Consider the following 24,683-nt stretch of genomic DNA (forward strand, 5'->3'; position numbering starts at 1 on the left):
TAACAAGGCAGGAGGTGCCACACTTCGCTCTCTAAACAAATATCCCCTGCAAGGTGCTCCTGCCATCAGCCTTCCCCTTCTCAGGGGCCTGATTACATTCCCACCAGTGTCTGATTGCTTTCCACAGGCATCTCGGATGATGCTGGGTGCCAGCTCCGAGAATTTCTGCCTTCATTCTGAACCACCTTTAATTATGATCCCAGACTTCGTTAAATAATGAAGAGGCTTCTAGCAGAGCACCTATGGTCCTCTGATTCTAAATCAATGTCAAGGACATTTTCTCAGTGGTTCCACAAAGAAATGCAGGTTGCCCCACCCTCACCCCTAATCCTCTTCATTTTGGATGTTAGATAAACTAATGCGATACATTCTGTGTAAAAGTCAATGTAACTTCCAAGTGCCTTAAACCATCGAAGGCCCTCCCTGGGCGCCTCCTCCCAGCACTGGCCCCCTCGGAGTTTCACACTGGTGGCAACAGGCCACTTATTGATCAGGAGTCGGAGAGACAGCACTGCTCAAACAAAGCAATCTGGTGCCAATTCACTCTTTCACAATGCTTGTCAACAGAAATGGAACTTCTGCCTCCTGGGGGGTGGCGGGAGGGAGTGTTGCGACCTTATATACCACATAGGGTGGTGTCAGAGGGGCGTGGCCTAAGCCAGCTGAGGACCCCGAGGGGATGCCTCCTCCCAGGGACTTGCCTGGCAGGGAGAGAGAGCAGGAGTCTCTCTTCTCTGAAAGCAGAAGGGAACGATTCAGGTGGAATAGAGCCATGAGCCTTGCCTTCGACAGCTTAAATGCCTGTCATTTCTTTATCGCCCCAGCTCAGCTTAAGAACCCTTGAATATGGAGTCTTTTAGGGGAAATTTCCAAAGAAATGGCCTCAGGGAAGGATTTCTCTTTTTGCAGGGCTATATCAAAGAGGTCTAGGTAGACACGAAATCCCCCCAAGCAGACCATATCCGACTTCAAACCTGGAATCTCGGTGCTCCTGGGAGTTACCTCCCTCACCCCACCTGAGAGCTCATGAAAGGGAAACTGCACGGGAGAAGGTGCCAGAACCAGGAAGGATGACATCAAAGCAGGACCCCAGCTCCAGCATCTGGGGGCTTTACAACATCCGAGTCACATCTAATCGGGGCTGGCAGCTGCCAAGCACATGCCAAAGGCCAGTCTCTATGCATTCACGTCAGATGATCCACTCAGGCATACTGAATCTAAGAGGTGGGCTTAATTGTTCTCTCCACTAAATATGAATGAGGACACTTGGATCCAGAGATACCAGGTCACTGGACTGAGCCAAGGACACAGAGAAGGAGGGAGGTTCAGAAGTGGAACCCAGTCTGTTATATTCCACACTGGAGAGGGTGGGGGATGCAAGGAGACAGTCACGTATGTTCTAGCCACATACACCTCCCACATCTGTTTTCCTCTCTGCAAGATGGTAATAAAGATGTCAAGAGGGTTACTCAAAGAGCTCAAAAGGTGAAAACCATCCCACACAGGCGCTATGCATCTATACAGCCTCAGGGCTGTGGCTTCTTGGGCAGACCACCCTTTGCACAAAAAGCTTTCTTCCTTCTCCCTCTGCCTTCTGTGTCTTCTCTGTTCTCAACGACAGCTGAGAGTGTGGGGACTCTTGACAATTTCCAGAGTAGCCTCCAGCTCCTTGGACGCCATCTAAAAGTGGATGCAGCCCAGTCACCATTCTCCCTCATTAGAAATGCAGTGGATGCTAGAAATATATGCAGGGGTGCCAGGGCGCCCACCCGCAAGACCTTTATCCTGTGCCATTCCATGCTGACATTGCAATAGTAACGAGTCCTATCTGATGAGCCTGGCTCTGGGCTGAGTTAGCATGTTTCACAAATCATTTCATCAAATTCTCACTGTAACTGTGTGGGGCTGCTGGCTCCCTCATTACCTCTGTTTTAGAGACCGAGATTCAAAAGAGTCATTCATTCACTCACTCACTCATTCCGGAGTCAGACTGTTCTGGTTCTGGACATACCAGCTGTGTGGTCTTGGACAAAGCTTGGGTAAAGCCTTCTGGGATAAATGCATGAAATGTACAAGCACGTGCTGGCTGTAGAATAGGAAGTGTGCTATAAGGAGTAGCTATTGTTTAATATTTATTGAACACCTGCTGCATGCCAGGACCCTGACCAGGAACTAGGGGTAAAGGTGAACTCAAGGTGACATGGTCCTTGACCTCCTATAGATTATGGCCCAGAGGGGAAACAGACATCAACCACACAATCCCCAATAACAGAGTTTTAACTTGGGGCTCTTTAGGGGTTCTGGATAGAATCCCCAGAAATTCGTGCATTTGCATAGGAAAAAACACATTTTTATTTTCATTACTCTAACTAAATTTAGCATTTCCTTATATTTCAAAGTGTTGGCAATAGACCACAGTAGTGTTAGCAGGACCTGTATGACATCACCAATAGAAATAGATATATTTCTATTAGATGCCATTGCTGCCAAGATCTCAAATTTTCCTTCATGATTATTATTTCAAAATTACAACGATTATTAGACCTGTTGCTAGATTTTATAATTTAATGCCTTCATCAAGAAGCAGATAAATTACTATATTACAACTTAATTTTTTTTTATAATATCTGAGGATAATTGGCTTCCTTTGTAATCTATTATATTTTTATTTGATGCAGCAAACCCCATCAATATGAAGGGCTGGCCTGATGGCATAGTGGTTAAGTTTGTGTGCTCCGCTTCAGTGGCTCAGGGTTTGCAGGTTCAGATCCTAGGCACAGACCTACATACCGCTCATCAAGCCATGCTGTGGTGGCGTCCCACATGCAAAATAGAGGAAGACTGGCACAGACAGCTCAGCAACAGTCTTCCTCAAGCAAAAAGAGGAAGACTGGCCATAGCTGTTAGCTCTGGGCCAATCTTCCTCACCAAAAAAACCCAAAAATCATAAAACAGACAAAACATCAATATGAGAAGAGGTCTAAGGGATCCAGCAGTCAGCTACAGGGGTCCATGACACCAAAAGGTTAAATACTCCCAGCAATAAGGATTATATAATTACACGCTTTTAAGGAAAATATTACAGTAATTCTGTAAAAAGGTTTAATAAAGGACCTTGACCTAGATTTGGGGGGTTGGTTAGGAAGGTTTTACTGAGCAGAGTTTGATGTTTAAACTGAAGTCTGCACAATGAGTAGGTATTTATAAAGTGAGCAGGAAGGAAGGAAGCTTAGGTATGTCAGACCAAAAAAGAAGCTTGTGCAAAGGCCCTGTCGTGGAAACACTGGAAAGAAAAGTAGCATGACTATAAGGGGAGAAAGAGGAGGAGGATGGTCTGAGACCAGGTCAAAGTTAGTAAGTGTTGGAGCTGACTTTGTTCCTGGCTGGGTCTGACTCGAGGCCAGACTTTGCCGAATGGCCACTTTCTCATGATGTGGGAGACCCTGGAGCACAGTTGCACCCAAGCTCCACCAAACACTAGGACAACTGCCTTCAAGTTTTAAATCTGTGTGTTTTAACTCATGCAAACTGTAACCTGTTATAAGAGAAAATACATATATTGGTCTCTGCCCCAGCACAAAGTTCCAAAGACCCTTGTAAATTCCTAAGTGACAAGAGCATTAGGAGCATCCTTTGTTCTAATGAGGTGACTCTGGCTGGGCTCCTAGATGGAGGCTGATCACCAGAAAGACCAAGCCACAGTTAGATGCCCCCATTCTCCACACAGCAGAGAGGGGCTGGCAGTGGAATTAATAACCAAGCGTGCCTATGTGATGAAGCCTCCATAAAAATCCCCAAAGTATGGGGTTCAGGGAGCCTTCCAGTTGTTGAGTACATCCAGGTACCAGGAGGGTGGCACACCCCAACTCCATAGGGACAGAAGCTCCTGCATGTGGGACCCTCCCAGACCTCGCCCTATGGATCTCTTCATCTGGCTGTTAGTGCCAATGAGTCAATTCCAACCCCTAGTGACCTGTGTACAGCAGAGCAGAACTCTGCCCAGTCTTTTTCCACCATCCTTTCACCTTCTGGAGCTGTACCAGACAATGCTTCGCTGCTACTCGTAGGGTTTTCATGGCCAAGTATTTTGGAAGTTGGTGGCCAGGTCCTTTTCCCTAGTCTGGAAGCTCTGCTGAAACCAGTCCACCATGGGTGACCCTGCTGGTATTTGAAATACTGGTGGCATAGCTTTCAGCATCACAGCAGTGCACAGCCACCATAGTATGACAACTGACAGACAGGTGGTGTGGTTCCCTGACCAGGAAATGAAACCAGGCCTCAGAGGTGAGAGCATAGAATCTTCACCACCAGACCCCCAGAGCTGGTCTCTTCATTTGTATTCTTTATCATATCCTTTAGTAAACCAGTAAGTGTAAGTAGGCGTTTCCCTAAGTTCTGTGGGCCATTTTAGCAAATTAATCAAACCCAAGGAGAGGATGGTGGGAACCTCTGATTTGTAGCCAAGTCAGACAGGAGTTGTGGGTAACCCAGGGACCTATGACTTACGATTGGCATCTGAAGTGGGGTGGGAGCAGTCTTGTGGGACTGAGCCCATCACCAGTGAGATCTGATGCTATCTGTAGGCAGACAGTGTCAGAAACGTTAAATCACAGGACACCCAGCTGGTGTTAGAGAAAATCGTCTGTTGTGGGGAAAACCCTCCACACATCTGATGCTAGAAGCGACAGAAGGGAAGTGCTCTGTGTGAAAGGAAAGGAGAGACACAGGAAGCAGAGAACTGGGCTCTTCCCTATGCAAGAGGGAGAACTCTAAGTTTTTCTTCCCCGCCTGTGGAGTTGTTTTCTACACCCAATGGCTTCCCCTCCATTCCCACCAATAAGCCCTGGTGTGCAATTCAGTTTCTCAGCCAACAACTGAGCATTAGATGCTCTGTGTGACAATTACCATGGAAGACAGCAAATTTGAAAACTCTTTGTGATCCTGTCAGCTGTCTCTGCTGCACATATAACAGGGCCACATGCTCAGAAAACAGCAGCAGCAGCCAGTGTCTCGGAAGGCAGAGGCAGAAATTCAATGCTCCAGTCCTCCAAGCATGCCGTTCTGAATTTCCCACATTACTCTCTCCTGACCTCTCCTCCCTCCTTGGAGGCTTTTTTCTACATGATATCCCTCTTCCACTGAGGGCTAAAGGCCATGGGAGGTGTTCATGTCCTGTGCAGGAAAAAGCATTGTTCAGATCGGCGCTAAGGGAGGTGACGAAGTTCAGAATGATGCATCTTACCAGCCTCACTTGACAATAGCTGCTTCTCAGACACTGGGTGGAAGGCTGGACTCCATGTACCCTAGGGACCCTCCCTCCCTTACAACTTTAAGATGCTGTGATTTCCTGCCAAAAGGGCAAAATGGACCTATCCCACTTTAATTAAGCACAGCATCCTTTCCACATGGTTATCTCCTAACTTCCACCTTCTCCCACTGCCTTGCTTTAGTCATGGGCTCCCACTGAAGGTCTGTACCAGGGACCAGGTTGCACGTCTAGCGTGGGCAAATGCCCAGTGCCCTGGTCCTGGAGCTGGGTTTTCTCCTGTTGAGTCTCCTATTTCCCACTGCTTGAGATGATGGTATGGCCCCCTTTATTATGAAGAAACACCTGGTCACTTAAAGTAGAGTCTAACAGTTGCCCTCAGTAATGCATGGCTGTTATCTAAACGCCATCCAAGATCTAAGATCCCATGAGCTGTCTTTATGAAGTGAGCCCAATGGCCATGTCAAGTGATCCACTAGTGACTCACACTGATGGGTTTGGCCAGGCTTTTATCTAAATTATAGAGTCTAGATAGTTATGATCCAGTAGGTCAGGGTGTCCTCACATGTTTCAATTTAAAATAATTTTTACTTCAAATAACTTTCTCTTAGAATTTGGTATCACTGAAGCTTGGAACCTTATTATATTTTAAAAGGAGTGTCCTGGCTCTTGTCCAATATTCACCTCATTAGCTCTGAATCTCTGACTCTTCCTTGGTACCTATCTCTTTTATTTATTCTTAGTTCTGGTTCAGGGAGGGCACAGGATGAGCCCCATAATTTGGATTCCAACCTCATTTCAACTCCCAGATAAGACATCTGCACCAACTGGTTATTTGGTAAGGATGGCCCTATCTGTTATGGTTCCAGGGTCTCTGACACTGGGGACAGGCTTCAAGCAGCCCCTCCTGGGCTTGGTTAAGAGAAGAACAGAGAGCCTGCCACTTACATGGAGAGAACAGCCTGTGAACAGGCAGTGTCCCTAGTGGGACCCAGTTGGAAATCACCTGTGCAGCCAATGGGAGGGACTGAGCCACCATGGCCTGGCCTCTTGGCTGCCTCCAGCATATGGGTCCATATCCTCTGAGGAGATTGGGCTTCTAGTTGGCTGGTGGAAACCAACAGTTTTAAATGGTTAGTACACTCCTCAATGAGAAGGTTCCTCTCTTCTGGGAAGCATCTCCTGGTGCCAGCCCAGAAGAAGAGAAAATGCAGGGTTCTGTGCATTTGATATATGATACCTGTCAGCATTTAGTGTCAGACATACAGACAGTGCGTTCTCAACACAGGCAGAGATTTGAAATGGGACAGCCAAGGCACTCATTTTGGTCCAAGCCAGTGCTTTGGAATCACAAAACCAATCCAGGGAGGGCACAGGAGTGAAGCCAGCAACCATGACGACTGCTAGCTGTGCTGAGAAGGAAAGAGAAAAAGACGACTCGAGAGGACTCAACATGGGCTCCCACTGTTGTGTCTTTAGGGATGGTCTTCGCTTCTCAGGCCTCAGGGGCTGGGGAGCTGAGACCGTTTTTTATGCCATGAGAAAGCCAAGGGTTCTATCCATGTTCCTTGTATCTGAGGAAAAACAACCTCAATGAACCCATGTTTGCTTACGGAATAATCAGTGGGAAAAATGGGGAAGATAAAGAGTCTGTCTCCCAGCTATATATTCCTCCCATGACTTTAAGGAGATGCACACAGACACCTCGGAGCCTCGTGCTCATGGGTTGTGAATGCTAGTTAGCGAGAGAAAGAGGAAGTGTGTTGCTCTGGGAGGAAGGATGCTGTTGGCTTTTATTAATTTCCAGATTGCTGTTCAAAAGACCACAGCACCCACACAAATAAACCCAACATCACAGAAGATTTTTCTAGACAGCAAAGAAAAGCTGAAGCCGTAGGGGGGTTGCTAAGTCGGCCTTGAAGATCAAACTCTGTCTACCTGCCTAGATATAGATGATGAAGTAATTAGGTAATATTTATAAAGTGTGAAAATGATAGATGGCCCCTGGCGTCTGTTACAATATCTGCTCAACAGCTCCCAGCCGCCATAAGGCAGTTCTGCCTGGGAGCATCCTGACACCAGCACTGGCCACTTTAAGTACCTCAATCTCTGCTTTTAGGTGTGGTAGAGCGGCTATTCCTTGGGACAGAGAGGAAAGCCCTCTCTCTGTGGTTTTTTAAGGTGAATGCTTTTATCCAGGTAGCTTATGGTCAAAATGGAAGATGGCTTCCCAAATCCCAGGAGCCTCTCTGATTCAGGTATTGGCGACAGGGAATCCTGGCTGAGCTCCTCCCATGAGAGCACCCAGCCTGTCCTAGAGGATAAATGCCCCAACTGTGCCATCCATCCATCCAATCCAATATTTACTGAGGAGCTAACAGTGAGCACTGCACTCTCTCCCCAACAAAAAAGAAAAAAGAAAAGACAGTTTCACCCCTCAAGGAGCCCACGTGGTAGTGGGAGAGTAGATATTCGAAAAAGAAAATCACAGAAATAAATGTAATATTCCAACTGTGGTAAGTGCTGTAAGAGAAAGGAACTGGTGCCCTGACACAAATGGCTGGGCTGAGGCAGCCAGGAAACCTCCCTGGGGAAGGGACCCTAGAGCTGAGCTGTGAAGGCTGAGGAGGGGTCGACGGGGCACAGAGGTGGGGCAAGGGCCTTCCAGGCAGAGGGACAGCCTGCTGGGCCTGGAGGGTGGCTAGCAGACCGAAGTGCAGGATGCCAAGGGAAGTGAAATGCAAGATGGGGCTGGGGAGGGGGATGGCACGTGTGGACCAGGTTAAGGATTGTGGATTTCACTGGAAAGGTTTAAACAAGTTCAAACAGCCTGGCTTCTCACTTCTACCAGTAAGAGAGCACAGTCCCCTTATTCTCAAATGTGTTCTCCATCTCACGCTGCATGTCACAAGTTGTCCTGAGCATAGAAAGAAGCCACTGCTGACCCACAGACAAGAAAGTACAATACGTACAGAGTAGTTCCCATGTCCCAGGCTCTGTACTATTTGTTCCCTACAATGTCTCATTTAAAAGGCCACAAGCCAAGGAGGGGGGTGTGACTATTATCTCTCTTTTACAGAAACGGAAACCAAAACTTAGATATTAATTTGAGCAAGGTCACAGAGAAGTAAATGGTTGCCCTAGAATTTGAGTCCAGGTTTGCTTGACTCCAAAATCTATATTCTTACCCACTGCCTTATATTGTCTCATCATTCATTCCTTCATTCAATAAGCAATGACTGTAAACCTACTATGTCCTAGGTACTGTGTTAGGCTCTGTTGATTCAAGGATGCACAAGATCTTCAGCCTAGAAGCCCCACTGTCCAGATCCAGTGGGTGCACTGGCCCTCCCATGCACTGACCCTGTGACGAAGGCCTCAGTAGCCTGTGCCCTAGCACCCAAGAAAACCCACCAAAAGCAGGCCAAGAAGATAAAGACTGACCCCAGTGATTCCTTTTAGGAAGATAAACCTGACTTTTAGGAAGATAAACCCAATGTTTGGGAAGAGCACCCGATCCCGACAAGCAACATTTAGTTTTAAAGCTCCTTCTTTTAGGGAAGAAGTAATAAACTGTGTTGTTCAAGCCACCTGAAGACATCTAAAACAAAGAGGCCACCGCTCATGGATTCATTTGGAAGTTGGCAGCGCCTTGGAAAACGGAAAGAACACTGTGTTTGGACATAAGAGGATCTTGGTTGATGTCTCAGCTCAACCACTTCCTGGCTGAGTGGGTCTGGGTCATCATTTTGCTCTCTCTGAGTCTCAGACCCTTCAAGAATCAAAGAGAAACAATAATACTGCATTTCTCTCTTTGCTCACCTCGACCCATCCTCCATCTGAACTGTTAGTAAATCCCAGAGGCTCTATTCCAAAATCCATCCCTAATGGACGATGTCTACCTCCAGCAGAATCACTCTCATCCGACCACTGTCATCTGCTTGGATGAGAGATATTTCTATCAGCCTCATTCTGGTGTAGAGATTCCACCCAGGTCCTCTGCAAACATTCTTCACACAACAGTCAGAGTGATGGGTTCAAAACCATGTTCAGCTCATCCATGTTGTAAGAATACAATCTTCATTCCTTACCCAGAAAAGTCTGTTCCAGACCTCACCCTCGCCTTCCTCTTCACGCTGGTTCCTAGGCCTCAAGGCCTTTGCAAATGACCTTTCCCTCTAAGAATTTGCAGGGCTGGCTCCTTATCACCACCTGCCCTACCCAGGGAAGATCTCTTCCCCACCGCCTCACCACAGTGGACCACTCAGCACACTCCCTGATTTGATCTTCTTCAGAGCAACACTGAAGCTTATCACTGGTTGACTTTAATTCTTTCTCCACACTAAAACGTAAGCTCCACGATGAGGGATTCTTCTCTCTTGTTCATCTTTATTTCTAATGCCTACAACTTGTTCATAGTAGATGCTCAACAAATATTTGATAAATGAAAAGTGAATTCTGGCAGAGGTTGTTTTGAGGATTAAATAAATCATGTATGAATGAAAAAGGCTAGCATAGCATCTGGTACACAAAAACCCTTAAATGGCCTTTTTAACCATAGATGCTTCAGGCACAGCTTCTAGAGTCAGTAACGGTAGATGACGATGTCTGACACAAGAAAAGAAATTCACTGGCTACGAGACATGAAGGAGAAGTAGTTAATGCTACATGAAATGTCTACGAAGCATCAACTTTATACCAACTAATCAAAGGCAACTTACACTAACTCTTTAAATATTTACATAAAATTCCAGTAATCATGGGAGGTCTGAGCATGTAAAAATGTTCGCTATAATACGGCACGACCTTCAATATTATGAAAACTCAGGATGTTGGAGAGTCTCAGAAACAGTCTACTTTTTGCCTTGTTTTTTAATCACCCTCAAGGTTAGAAAGTAGTAATGGTCAATGATAGTTATTTTCAAAAGAAGGGGGTTAAAAACACTCCACAGGGGCTATGTTAAAAATGTGTTTTTCTTAGTACTTTTCTGTGCTGAAAGTTTCCGGAAGTAACAAGATAACTTTTGGGAAGAGATTCTGGGAGGCCAGCTGCCTACAAAGGAATTAAGTGCTTATATCAGAGCTTCTTTTAATAAGATAAAGTAACTCAAGCTTATTAATCTGGAGTGCAAATGATTAAACCGAAAATAGAACAACATTAATATTTTCTCCAAAAATAGCAGAAAACCATGATTTCAATGTCAAATTCTTTTTAAAAGCAATCATGGATTTACTTCTTTGTTTGCTAATTTGGGTGGAAAATGTGATGTTCTTTCTCAATGTATTCTGATTAAAATAGGCTAGTTACTTAGGCATTCTCACAGTGGTATATGTCCTTAAAAACTGCTTTTAACCAAAACAGGAAGCAATCTTTAGCACTGAAAATGTAGCTAAAAAAGGGATCCCTCGATCAGCAGAAGCAAAGAGAATCCTCCAAAAAACGAGGCATTGGCTTAGGAGACTGGAGGGTACGCAGGCAGCCCAGTGTCCTCCCCATTTCCTTTGCTTTTATTACATTATAGTGTCACTTTAATTGAGACATCAAATCAAATTATCAGATCAAGTGGTTTTGATTCCACTGTGGTTTGAACAGGTTTCGTTAAATTAATAAACCATATGTTTCACTTTGCTGGAAAGAAAGTTGTTTTTCTCCGCTCACTGTTCCAAGTCTTCACAATAGACAGTATTCAGCACTTAATCACCGAATGCTCTTCCATGTGCCCGGGACGTGTTGTGGAATAACTGAAATGACAACCCATTAAATCCTAAAGTCTGTCCAAGTTATTTACCGACAAAGGGCAGAGTGGCGAATTGGATGTCCCTTGAACAATCCACCAAGCCTAAATATTGTTTCCATTTACTGGAACTAAAGCTTTATATTTTTTATGGACGACATCCATTATAAGTCTTTCTTCAGCAACAATACAATATTAAGATGACTTTTCCCCCCTTTCCTTTGGTGTCTCACATGGCCATGCATCTTGTGCTTGGCACGAGAAGGCTTGATTCTGTTTTCTCTATTCCAGTACATCCAATCATCCCGACAGAGCGACAGAGTAGGGGCCCATTAATTCAGCCATCCCCCACAGTGCTGCTCAATGACCACGAGTTAATGATCACAGCCAGGAGAATGAGGGAAGTGGGGTGCTTATATTCAGTCCATTAAGGCTTTGCTTGCACTTCTGGTGTGAGAGATGACCAGGTGTTAAAGTGAACTGGTAAGTGGTTGGTTACCAAGTTAACAAACCTCTAATTGGTCCTTGGGTCTTTGCAGTGGAATGGAAAAGTAGAACCAACCAATGGACACTTTCATAGTCATGGCCACTACCATCTTTAAGACAGAAAATATTTACCTTAAAACAAGCTAATGATTAGGTTCTATCTTAGTCTGAGCCATCCCCTAGAGCAGGGGTCGGTAAACTATGGTTCCCAAGTCAAATCTGGCCTGCTACCTATTTTTATAAATTAAGATTTATTGGAAGACATTTTCTATACCCATTCATTTATACATGGTCTATGGCCGTCTTCAGCTACAGCAGTAGCACTGAGTAGCAACAGAGACCATATGGCCCACTACCTAGTCCTTAAACTAAGAAGTTTACTGACTCCTGTCCTACGTAATTAGCTTATTTCTTTCTTCTGTGACAGTAGCCCAATAAATGCATGGTTCCACGCTCAACATCACAGCTCTCCTAGGTACTGAAAGCTTCCAATAATGATCAGGTAGAAAATGCCAACCAGACAGGATTTGTTCTTTTTGAATTACTGCAAGATTACAGAGCACCACCTTCTCTTTTTGAAATCCTTTTTGCGGAAGACTGAAGAGAAAGGGGCTCTTCCTTTGTATTGGCCCTCTACTGCTTAGATCTCTAAGATCAATAATCTAAGCCATCCAGGCTGCCTGATGATTGCTAGTATCTGTCGTTGGTTTTTGGCTTATGGTGCTCTGGAATTACCTGAGTTTTCTTGGGGAAGAAAGGGAGGAACATTTCGTCATGTGGACCATGGTTCCACGAAATGCGCATTTAAAAACAAATAGGGACATCATTAGTCATTAGGGAAATGCAAATCAAAACTACAAAGAGATACTACTTCACATCCACTAGGATGGCTAAAACAGAAAAAATGTCTAACAAGTGTTGGTGAGGATGTGGAGAAAGCAGAATCCTCATACACTGCAGACGGGAAGGTAAACTGGCGCAGCTGCTTTCGAAAACAGTTTGGCAGTTCTTCAAAACTGTAAATGTAGAGTTACCATACGACTCAGCAATTCTACTCCTAGGTTGACATCCAAGAGAACTGAAAGCATATGTCCACACAAAAACTTGAACGTGAAAGTTCACAGGAGCGTTATTCATAACAGTCAAAAAGTGGAAAAAACTGAAATGTCTATCAGTTGATAACTGGATAACCAAAATGTGGTATATCCATACAATGATATACTATTTGGCCACAAAATGGAATGAAATTCTGATACATGCTTGAATATGGATGAACCCTGAAAATATGATGCTAAGTGAAAGAAGCCAGAGACAAAAAGCTATATATTGTAAGATTCCATTTGTATGAACTATCCAGAATAGGCATATCCATAGAGACAGAGAGTACATTAGAGACTGTCTCGGGCTGGGGCGGCAGGGGGACAGGAGGAAGAAAGGCAAGGAGAACAAGGAGTGACAGACTGCTAATGGGTATGGAGTTTCTTTCTGGGGGTGATAGAAATGTTCTGGAAGTAGATAGCAGGGATGATTGCACAACTCTGTGAATACACTAAAAAACCACTGAAGTGTATACTTTAAAAGAATAAACTTTATGGTATGTGAACTAAATCTCAATAAAGTTGTTGTTAAAAAAAAAAGCGAATGGAGACACAATTCAGCAATAAAAAACAATGCTGCTTAATACATGCTATAACATGGACACATCTCAAAATCCTGAACACCAAGTAAAAGGGAAAACAGATCAGAGGTTGCCTGGAGATGAGGACCAAAGAAAGAACTGACTGCAAATGGGCATGAAGGAACGTTCTGGGGTGATGAAAATGTTATAAAACTGGATTGTGGTGATGGTTGCACATGATAAATTTATTAAAAGTTATTGAATTGTACATTACAACAGCTGAATTTTATAGTATGTAAATTATGCCTTAAAAAAAGGCTGCAAAAAAACAGGAAACTCTTACACACTGCTGGCAGCAGTGTAAAGAGGTACATGCAATCACTTTAGGAAACTATTGAGCAGTATCTAAACCAAATCCGAACTGATATGTGTACTCTCGGCCGCAGTCCTTTTACTCCTGGGTGCACACCCAATAGAGATGTGTCCACATGCTCATTAAAAGGTATGTTCAAGAATTTTCATAATCACCAAAAACATGGAACTAATATATATATTCATGTATATTGAAACAGATGAAGAAATTCAGGTACAGTCACATGATGAAATTCAGCAATAAGAAAGAACAAACAACTACTACATGCAACAGCATAGATGATCCCCAAAACCAGTGTAGAGCAAAAGAAGTAAGACATAAAAGAGGACATACTAGATGATTCTATTTATATGAAACTGACCAACAGGCAAAGCTAATTCATGGTAGTGGCTCCATCTTGGCAACGGACAGTGACTAGGAAGGGGGGACGGCGGTGCTCCTGGGAAGCCAGTGATGTTAGTTTCTTGATCTGTGGGTTTGTTACTCAAGTGTATTCAGGTTGTGAAAATTCATAAAGTTGCACACATATTATATGTGCACTTTTCCATATGTTACATTCCAATAATGTGTTTCAAAAAGAAATAAGACTGCACCTACAACTCTCTCTGACTCTAGAAAGATCACAAAACATTTTAATATTCACACACCTTAGGAGTCAGCAATGGACACTAAGATAATTGCAACAAAACCTTGTAGAATGAAGAACTGGTTACCTATATTTAAGGATGGGGTTCACGGCTCTGCTCAAACTCAGAGAAAGGCCACTCCGTGGAAGATCTTGCCCACTTTGACAATTTAATGTGACAGAAACTATGATCTTCTCTAACTTTCTTAGGTGATGAGGGCCATGCATTCTCTCTGCACAGCTGAAATATTGTCAGCTCAGCCCGTTTTTCAGGAAAGAACTCTGAAACTGCCATAACCTCAGCAATTCTGAGCTCCAAGATCGCGTGCTCACTTGTGGTATAAATTCCTCATCCCCCACATGTCCTCTACATTCACCTCTCACAAAACAGCCAATCCTAAGAGACCCATTCTTTCCCAAGCAAGTTCTCTTGGGAGAAAGCATTTGAGTTCGCTTGTTTCTCTATTTTTAGCTTGGTTTAAACAACAAAATTAGCCCAAGTGAGGTTTTCTACACCAGCCCAACCTAAGATATTTTACAGGTCTGTGTGCTTCTTAACCTTCCCATTGTTCTAGCTGACATCTAAATGATGCCCTTGACAAAGTGTCCGCCCCAAATTACTCGAATCTCAAGCGTTTCTTGGCTGCCGGAATCTGGCCAGACTAGCTTTTCCTCACCATCCTCAAACAAAACCATAAAGATAGAAAGGAAATGATCACATTCTTAAACTCCCTTTCCTCTTCTTTTTGCTTCTTTTCAGATATATGAGCCTGGAAAATGGGCCCATTCTTATCATCAAAGTGCACGTCAACGCAGTTATTTGTAGAACAGAATCTCACTCCCCTAGTTCCTACAAAGGACATAGGCCAGTAAACTGGTCCCTTTATTGGGGTGGGGAATCTCTTGAAACAAAACCTCCCCATATGACTTACCACACCAAAAATACCACAGTCTACGTCCAGTGTTGATAAAGGACACAAGCTCTTCCCATATTACTCAAGGTCACAATTTCAAAGAAGGAGACCATGGGCTTGAGAAAGATCCATCTCTTCACACCCAGAGAAAATTCCTTCTCATTACTTCCTCCCTTCTAAGTACTAGCACTTTGATCAGCCTTATTCCTCTCAGTGTTTCCTGAGGAGTTCTAAACCACAATTACGACAGACCACAGGGCTTGAAGGGAGGGCTGCGAGGGTCGAATCAGACTTTCTAGTTTCCTGGGAGAGTCATTCATGTTCACTTCACATGAGAAAGCAGAAATAGAAAAGATCAAGATGCCTGAAATTTATAAACCTCTGTTTATCAGATATGAGAATTAAACTGTTAAATAATAGTTTAAAAAGGCCACACGATGTCTAGTTGGAGTGGAGAGCTGGAGATGGAGTCCTGCCTGGTGAGGTGGGTAGTAAGAAGGCTGTTGGGGGCAGGTCCAAACTCCTGATCTCATCAGGAAAACAGTTAACAAGTAAGACACCCAAAAGCTTTCTTTAGACATTAACTAGTGTTGACGTTACCAGGCAAAGATACAGAGAGAATGACTGATATATTACTAGCCAAAAGGGCAATTCTGAACATATCTATTTAACGGAGTTATTCCCACAACCGCTTCTATTTGTCACCCAGACAAGTCTCTTTTAGCAGAGAAACATATGCTCTTAACACCAAGCTCCAATTCTTGGCTGGCTTTGAACTCCTTTTAATTTAAAGTAATTTATGATAAGGAATCTTCCTCCAGGCAAGGGTACTTAACTTAATCCAAATATACCTTTAGAGGCTTCTGTCCCCAGTGGGTTTTCTAAGAAGTCTGTCATATCGTGGTTCCAGGCGTCATGGACGGCAGACTTGGACACCACCCTGTCATACAGAGCCTGCTGTGGTCGAAAGTTATTTCTCAGATACTCCACCGACTTGACGTGGTCTTGCTGCTCCGTAGTGAAGATGGAATAAAAAGCCTCAAGCTGAACAGAGAACCAGAGGAGGGAGAAAAAAAGAACATCGATTAGAAAAGCTATGTGATCCAAAGTGGGTGAGGGTGACAAGAACACAAAATGGTAGGAAGTGCCTGATGCCAAGTCTGACAAGCCCAGCAGGACACAGGCTGCCTGCTGGAATCACTGCCAACAGACTTATCTGGCTGTGGTTTCTGTCCCAATAACCAGGAAACACTTCATTTGAAGATGTACAGAACTCTTTTAGTTTGTGTCTCAGACAAGAGTCGCAGTCTTTCTGCAGTGTCCCATGTTCCGCCCCCCCCCCAAGATCTTTCGTATTATGGGAAGGAACATAGACTTCGGTGAAACTGGTAGGTTCTGGAGTCAGACTGCTTAGGTGGGAATTGTAGCTCTATGGTTTAACCACTCTGTGACCCTGAGAAAGTTGCTTAACTTTTCTGAGCCTCAATTCTTCCTCAATAAAATGGTGATAATTGTAGCAGCATCTACCTGATAGGGTTGGCGTCAGCATTAAGTGAGATAATCCATGTACAATGCTTAAAACAGTTCCTGGCACATAAGAGCTCACTAAACATTAGTGATTCAGTGCTTACTAAGCATCTTCTTAAATACTCGCCATCCAAAGCTGCGAAGTCACGAAGTTGCTAACTGCACGACTCGCAAGTTAAACTGCCCAAGTTCAACATACACCAGATGGATAATCATGGTCACACTATTCAAGCTTTCTGTAACTCAAGGTTCCTCATCTGTACGACAGATATAACACTAGTACCTATCTTTGAAGGTTGTTGAAAGATTAAAATCTATGTAAATCACTTACCCCTATAAGCCCTCAAGATTAGTGGTTATCATTATTATGAAAAAACATTTCCCACATGACAGCTGATCAAACTCTTATGGAAAAGAATAGAAAAAAATTCCAGGATCATATTTCTATTATCACAAAGGATTTTTTTTGTGGCCCTCAACCTTCTGCTCATTAAAAATGTCATTCTACTATACAAGAGGAATGAAGCAGGGACTGGATGGTAGAGATCTGTTCTCAGGGGACCACAAACTTACTCCTGTCACCAAAGAAATCGACCATAATCTAAATGCCCAGCCACCAAAAATACTAACTCCTTGAGGTGGGGGAAGAAAATAGAATGAAGAAGGGAAAAATTGAATAAACTCTTTCTGGCCCATCGGCTACTGGAATGCCAAACCAGAATGCTTTCTGCAGGAAGGAGTAACAAGGTGAATGGTGTTAGAAAGATGCTTCCCAAGCAGGCATTGAGTGGCTGCCTTAGGCTTTGGGGGACCAGAAGCCGGCTTACAGCAATGTATAAAATACATTAGAGAACTGTTACCTGGATTTCTGGATGGTCATCTTGAAGTCTGAAACTAACCCCAGTGCTTCTCACACAGCCTCAGAGAATGATGCAAAAAATCACCTGCTTCCAGTAGGAAACTCGATCTCTTTGCATGAGAAAGCAATGAATTGACATGGTGATTTTAGCTAAGAAAAATCATTTAAGTATACGGATTCACTTATCATTCCACCTCCCCTCCAAGTCTTCTGCAAACTTAAAGTGATAATAAACCATGAAAACTTTCCTGCTTTTTCATAAAAGTAATAGAACCAGGATGGTCTCTCAAACAGCCTAAAAGAAAAAGCAGCCCATGATTCCTGGGTTATTCCAATTCCCTACTAGTCATGTAACTTCCTTTCTCCTAACAACTCATATGGTCTCTATTTAGAATTTGCCTTTTTCCCATTCTTCCCTCTGATGTTCCTTCTTTATTTACAGGGAAGGGAGAAAGGAAATAAAAGCAAAAAAAAAAAAAGAAAGAAAGAAAATGGGACTGCTGGTCAGATGTGACCCACTTGGTTGAAGATAATTGGAAGTATTGAAGAAAAAATCACCACAACCTAGCAATGTCTACTCACTTGATAGGAGTACCAAAATCAGAACTGAAATCATCCAAAAATGAAAGGTTTCAGATTTTCTTAGAGAAAATAACTTCTTAAAATTACATGATTGGAATTAACAAAGACCCTCTGGAGACGGTCTGAGGAAACACCAACCAAAATGATTAAAGTGATGGAGAATAATTCCTGTGTGGAAAGGTTAACGGAAGTGGAATTGTTTAGCCTGAAGAAAAGGCAAGTAAGGAGTAATTTGATTAAAAGTCCCTATATGTGGAAGATGCTGACCAGCTCTTCTCCACATCTAGAGAAGGTCAAATAAGAGGAAATTGGCTTAAATTGAAGCCTGAGAGACGTGAGTTGACTAGAGGGAGGAATTCCTTAACTTGCAGGGTGATTTTTTAAAATAATGGACTGCGCTGCCATACATAGCAAGTTAGACTGGAAATTTTCTGGAAGAGACAGCCCTGTCCTGAAATAGTTTAATCTCTGAGCTGCCAGAAAAGGATGGCCTAAGAGACTGTCTCAGCGATATGACTCTAAGGTTTGTTTATTCTCTAGAATACCTGATTCTTTCACAGCTAGCGTTTAGGTCTCCTAAAAAGTTTATCTCTGATGCCTGAGGAAAGAATTAGTCATATAACCGTAAAAAGAGGCAGGTTCTGAATTTAACACAAAAATGCTTTTGCTTAAATTGCTCTTACAGCTTAATGACATGCTTCGGCTTAAAAGCTGGGCCACTTCCTTGTCATTAACTCAACTTGCCCAAAGATTTCCAAGGAAGGATGTGATGGTTCTGAGAGTGAACTGATGACCTGAATGATATTATATTGTCAACTGGATCATAGCTTTGCTTGATAGCCACACAAAAGAGGAAAAGGAGGACAAGCTTTTAGCAGACTCATCAAATATCCTTCAGTAGGTTGGCAGCGGTCGCTAAAACCCTGTCCTTCCTCTATGAATGAAAATTGCCAGTGACCTCTCTCGTTGGTAACTGGTATGCTTGACCACTGAATGGAAACTTCCACAATCCCTGGATTGGCAAAGGGAGTCTATGTATTTCACTTTGCCAGGTGAGCAGCGAGCATCTGGGCTAGAAATCTGATCCATCACTGCACAGCTGCTTCAGGTTGTCCCTTGATCTTTACCTTTGCCTTGTAACCAAAATCACTAAACGTGAAGCTGACCACTAGATGGATCTCCACTTTGTTTGGTTCCAACGGCTGCCATTTACAGTGACTACAATGAGAAGTTGCCTCCTAGAGTTGTGCAACATGGCAGCTCTGCATAATGCTGGACCCATAGGACAAACTTTACAAAGCTTAAGTGTAAGGTTGTATCTCTCTGGGCCCCTGACCAGTCCACATGTTTGGTGCTTAGTGTCGGACTCTTCTAGATCTGCCACACAGTGATCCCTTTAAAATGTACATGAAATCATGTCACACCTCTGTTCAGTAGCTTTCAGCAGCCTCCCATTCTCAGTGTGGGGCCCTAATGAACTGGCCTGTGCCTTGTTCTCCAACCTCAAAGCTCTTACTCTCACTACCTGGGTTCAAAATCTTGTTTTTAAACCCTACTTGATCAATGTGTGACCTTGGTCAAAGCAATGTTTCTACGCTTCAGTTTCCTTACTTGTACAAGGGAGATAACAGTGTTACCTACCTCGTGTGGTTTTTGTTCCTATTAAATGAAGTACTACGAAATGAGATAAAGCATTTGGAATAATTCCTGGTACACAGTAGGCGCTCAATAAGTATTATTATCACCTCTATTACTACTATTATTATTATTTTATGAGGAATGTGGTAACTATGATTGTGCTGTAATCTTCTAACCAGTGTAAGATGCTCTATCAGCTTCTCCCTCCTTATAACGTATATTTATCAAACCCATTATGTGACAGGTACTTTGTTATGCACTTTACAAACATTACTTTGGTTTCCAACATTTTTAGTCTAAAATAATGACTTTAAACTAACATGATTAATAACACTATTATTATATCATTAACACTAGCAGCTAATATTTACTGAGTGTTTATTACATGCAAGGCATTGTGCTAAGAGTGTCATGTGCTTTCTCTCACTTAATATTCACAAAAATCCCAAAACAAAAGATGGGATTATCATATTATTATTATTATTATTAATGAGGAGGAAACTGGCCATATAGACATTAAGTAACTTGCTCAAGATCACACGGGAACCAAGGGGTGAAGTGAGGATTAGAAAGCTAGGTCTGTGTGATTCTGTTTTTCATGCTCTCAGCCACCTCATGCCACACACATAAACAGGGCTTCAGCATTATTCACCGAAAGAGTAACACTGCAGTGGAAAAATTGAATGTGACAATGGTAAAAGTCCCTAAAATTCCTTTTAGCTGAACCCAAAAGGCCCTTCCATGCAGGACACCCACCATTGGCAACATAAAACTATCAGCACTCTGCAAAGAAACACAGAAAGAATCGGGAACTGTTAACAAGGTGGCAGGTGCAAGGAGAAAATGCTTCCGCCTCACAAAGCCTGCCCTTTTATTCAACTTAGTCTTTTCCAGAGGCAGGTAATAAACAACTTGGATTTATCTTTACTTTAATATAACTAATGAAGTCTTTATCATTTAGTAAAAATAAATGAAAGCTTTTATTTCCATAATATTAAATTGACTTTTTAACTTTTGAAGTGAACATGTAAAACCTTTCTTTCTTTTATCCCTGCTTGGGGAGTTGTAATTGCATTTTAACTGGTGCTGTTTCAAGAACAATTTTAACCTTGAATTGCAAATGTGTTGGCTGGAAGTATATATAAATCATTTCAACTTGGTTTTTATTATAAAAATATTACAGAGACTAATTAGTTTTTAATCTGTCGGTTTGAATCAAAGGAAAGTTGAAATCTATTCACGCCGTTCATGTGCGGCAAGAACTGTAGTCCACAAGACGTGGGGGGGACTGTCATGGCTGAAAGGGGGAAATGAGAGAAAGTCAAAAGTAACATAATTATGAACCATTAAAAGGCTGATGTGCACAATATTTTATAGGATGGGTATATAACGGCAATTAAACAAAGCCAGAGTCCATTATAAGCAAAATAATAAACTCCAGGGTAAGCATTAGGAACTGAAATGTCACGCTGAAGGTCACAGAAACTCTTCAGCTTTACCATACATGCAAGGGTGACAGGGCAGGCCCTGTGTTGTTGCCTCATTACTAAAAAGAAAATAATGATGGGATATTAAATTCCCACTAGCCTGGAGCATCAGAAATTTTACTTATGGAACTATGGCTGCAAAAATAGAACCCGTGAATAGCTAGCAACTACGGGGCCATGTCCCTCTGTTGCTACAGACAGTTATGCATGAAGGCGATTATAGAAAGGCCTTCTACAGAATCAAAAGGATTTAACTATAATTAACAAAGAAAGCTATCAGTTGTGGTAATAACAACACCTTCACCCCACCATTTAAAAAACTTCTTTATTCACATGCACTGCACATTATGTAGTGTTGAAATGGAAACTTTCTGAATTATGTGATTCATTAATTCTTGTGGCAAGGACATAAACATGAGAGCAGCAATAGCCAGTAGCCATATGTGGCTATTCCACTAGAAATGTGGCTAGTCGTACACACAGAAATGATAATATTGTGGGTATAATGGGTCAAATAAAATATTTTATTAAAATTAATTTCACTTGTTTCTCTTTACAATTTTAAATGTGGCTCCTAGAAAATTTAAAATGATGTATGTGGCTTGTGTTTTATTTCTACTGGAGGGTGCTGCCCTAGAGGCTTGGTGATCATTTAATAATAGCAACAAAAAACTCACCTAATATCTCCTGAGCACTTCCTGCAGTGCCAGGCACTGGTCTAGGCATTCTACACACATTCCATCATTTAATCTTTGTAATGGCTCCATGAGGTGGGTATTATTATCATGTCTATTTTAAAGATGAAAACCAAGGTACTGAGTAGCAGAGTAGTTGAGTAATTTGGCTGAAGAATGGAGCCAGGAATGGAACCCAGGCAGTTTGGCTCCAAATGGAACATAGCCTTAATTCAAAAGAGCTGCTCCATTCTTTATGACAGAGATAACGTTGGTTAAAAAAAAAGTCATGCAAATAATCCTTTCCTATCCACTCCAGCTCACTGTTAGAAAAAAAAAAAAAAAAATCAAACATCCAAAAGCAAACAAACTAGACATGTTCAGACTTATTTATTGCCTTTTTGATAGAACCCCAAGAAGCACTTAAATAAAATTCATGCTAGGGAAAATTATGGGCAGTGTCATATTTTAAACTACAGGAGGCAAATAGTCCTGGAAAGGGAAGGTTGGGATAGTCTCCAATGGCCAAAGCACCATCATTTGAGTGCCATTGTTCTGGAATAAAACACACCCTAGTGTACTAGACTCAAAATGATCATGTTGTTCGACTGATCATGAACACAACGCAGGCACCCATCTTAATGTGTTAGTCCTGCTCCTTTAACCTCCTAACACCAGCACTAAGAGTGCCGTCATTTTGTTTGGGTGACAAAGTCATGGCATGATTTCTGCCTGATGTTTACAACAGATTATTTTGTGGAGCCATATAAGCCATGCCGACTGCTGGCCAACCAACGCAATGTGTGATTCCATTAGGAACACCGTATTTAGAGGCAGATTATCACACAAGCCAGTCAGAGTTCACGGGCTGGTTGGAATGTCCAAGTAGACTCACCAAAGAGAACAAAAGAGAAAAAATAAGTAGTTGCTCATATTTACTCTGGAAGGCTTCAAAGAAATCCACATCACATAAGTCACCAGCTTTTGCTAACCACTATATTTTCTGGTGAACATGCTCTCATTTTCACTGCTTCCAGGCACCTGGCCTGGGTAAGAGAGAAGAGACAGGAGACAGAGCCTTTGGAGAAAGAGAAAGATGAAGGACTGAGAATGTTTTCTTTCTGATAGAAGCAGACATGGAATTCTGTCTACTTGGCTTTTCAGAATTGGCTGTTTGGCTTTCTGAGACGAACATTCTGTGCTAACTTCAGAAAGAATGTTGGCAGGGTCAGAGTGGGAAGGTTTGAAGCGATAATACTTGGATGGCAACTGCCTTCCTTTCCCAAGGGCTGACACAGCTGTGACCTCGACACAGCTCGCAGGCAAGGATCCAGTTTGGCCACATGAAAATGAGCTGTTTTCCTCCCCTGGGAGAGGGACAGAGATACACGAAGCCATGTCTGATAAAAGCAAAGTATTATCTAAAGCTGATTTATAGTAAAGAAACTGGGAAGCCAACATGATTAATTTATTTCTTCACTATTTCCTTGAAATCATAATACCTACAGAGAAGTCATATATTGGAAGTCTCAGAGAAAAACTCTTCCCTGATTTCTTCTCTCTGAGTGTATGGGTAGCAGCAAGTGGAAGAGTAAATACATGTTAACAGAAGCACTTTCTAAGAGGCTCAGTTACCATATGTCAAAATGCTTCTAATTGGCAAACATTTGATAAGACATCCTAGCCTAAAACTCTGCCTTTTATTTGGATGGACTAAATCTGAAACTGCAATAAAACCCAGTAGGTGTTGATGGTCCTTATTTCTCTCCTACTAAACAATTACCACTCTCGGCCTCTCCCCTTCACAGGGCATCCTACAAAAAAAGGGGCCAAATTTGTATTTCTTAACCTCACTATCTCAAGCCATTATATCTTTGAAAACAAAAGCTTTTATCTTAATTGACAGAAAGCATCCCTTTTCAAAACCCCCTTTCCCCAACCCTGAGGATATAAATATTTGGACTCTAATTTTATTTTATTTTAATAAAACAATGCTGGCTTCACCAATAGGAAAAAAACTCGTTTCATATTTCATTATCTCCTTAAGGCTGGCAGATTCTGTTCAGCACCCAAATTGCTTGTCCTCCTTTCTTCATCAGAGCAGAATTAAAAGGAAAAAAAAAAATGTCTCAAAGCAAAATGTCTGCCAATAGCAGTGAGGCTAAGTAAGTCTCTTTAGCCTGGCCCCACACCACCTAACTTTGTGAGTGAGACAAAGTTTCTCTCCTGCGTGTGGCTCCTTCTAAACAACCTGCTCCCTTTAGCCCCACAGGGGCAGCACTGGATGGCTTAGAATACTACCTGGCATCTCCGCTGATGTATTTGAGGATGGACACATGACCCATGGCCAGTCAATTCACTGGTTGGCCAACTTCCATTCAGATCTATCTTCTCAAATACTTGACACAGGACCTAGACTATTGTCAGCTGGTAGCTGGCCCTTGAGTTGAAAGGTCAACTGGTACAAGAATAACCATACCGGGCCATGCAACCAGAAGAAAACAAACTAGAAGAGAGAAGAGACCAGAATTTTGCAGAAATACAGAATCACAAAGATGTGGCAGAAACTCCAAGATTTAAGAGGCCCCATGGCCCCTGAGAGACAGAGTAAAGCATGTGTCTCACTTCCTGATTACAGTTCTGGTCATGACGGCTTCGTCTCAGAATGCCTCAACTATTGTTTCTTTAAAACACTCCTACTACTTGAGCTACTCTAAGTAGGTTTCAGTTTCTTACATCTGACACAGACCTGACCAGGACACCATGCAACCCTATTTCCTGCACTCCCTACTCTGTATTCTCTGCCCTTATTAGGAAAATCTTTGGCCCATTCCCCATGCCAGCCAGCTTCATAGTTCATAATCTTCTTGCCTGTGTCTTTGGATATATTACTGATTAT

The 24,683-nt window shown here is 42.6% G+C and overlaps 1 protein-coding gene across 6 annotated transcripts in view; it reads right to left on the reverse strand.

Annotated features, from left to right (window-relative positions):
* Positions 1-24,683, reverse strand: part of PTPRG (protein tyrosine phosphatase receptor type G) — a 676,181-nt gene that overhangs the window by 113,019 nt on the left and 538,479 nt on the right. For all 6 annotated transcript variants that reach the window (XM_070576964.1, XM_070576965.1, XM_070576962.1 and 3 more), the window contains exon 8: positions 15,869-16,061. In XM_070576964.1, the coding sequence (XP_070433065.1) occupies positions 15,869-16,061 (193 nt within the window). The remainder of the gene's footprint in view (positions 1-15,868; positions 16,062-24,683) is intronic.

Source organism: Equus przewalskii, chromosome 15 (assembly GCF_037783145.1).
Source record: "Equus przewalskii isolate Varuska chromosome 15, EquPr2, whole genome shotgun sequence".
Classification (NCBI taxonomy): Eukaryota; Metazoa; Chordata; class Mammalia; order Perissodactyla; family Equidae; genus Equus; species Equus przewalskii.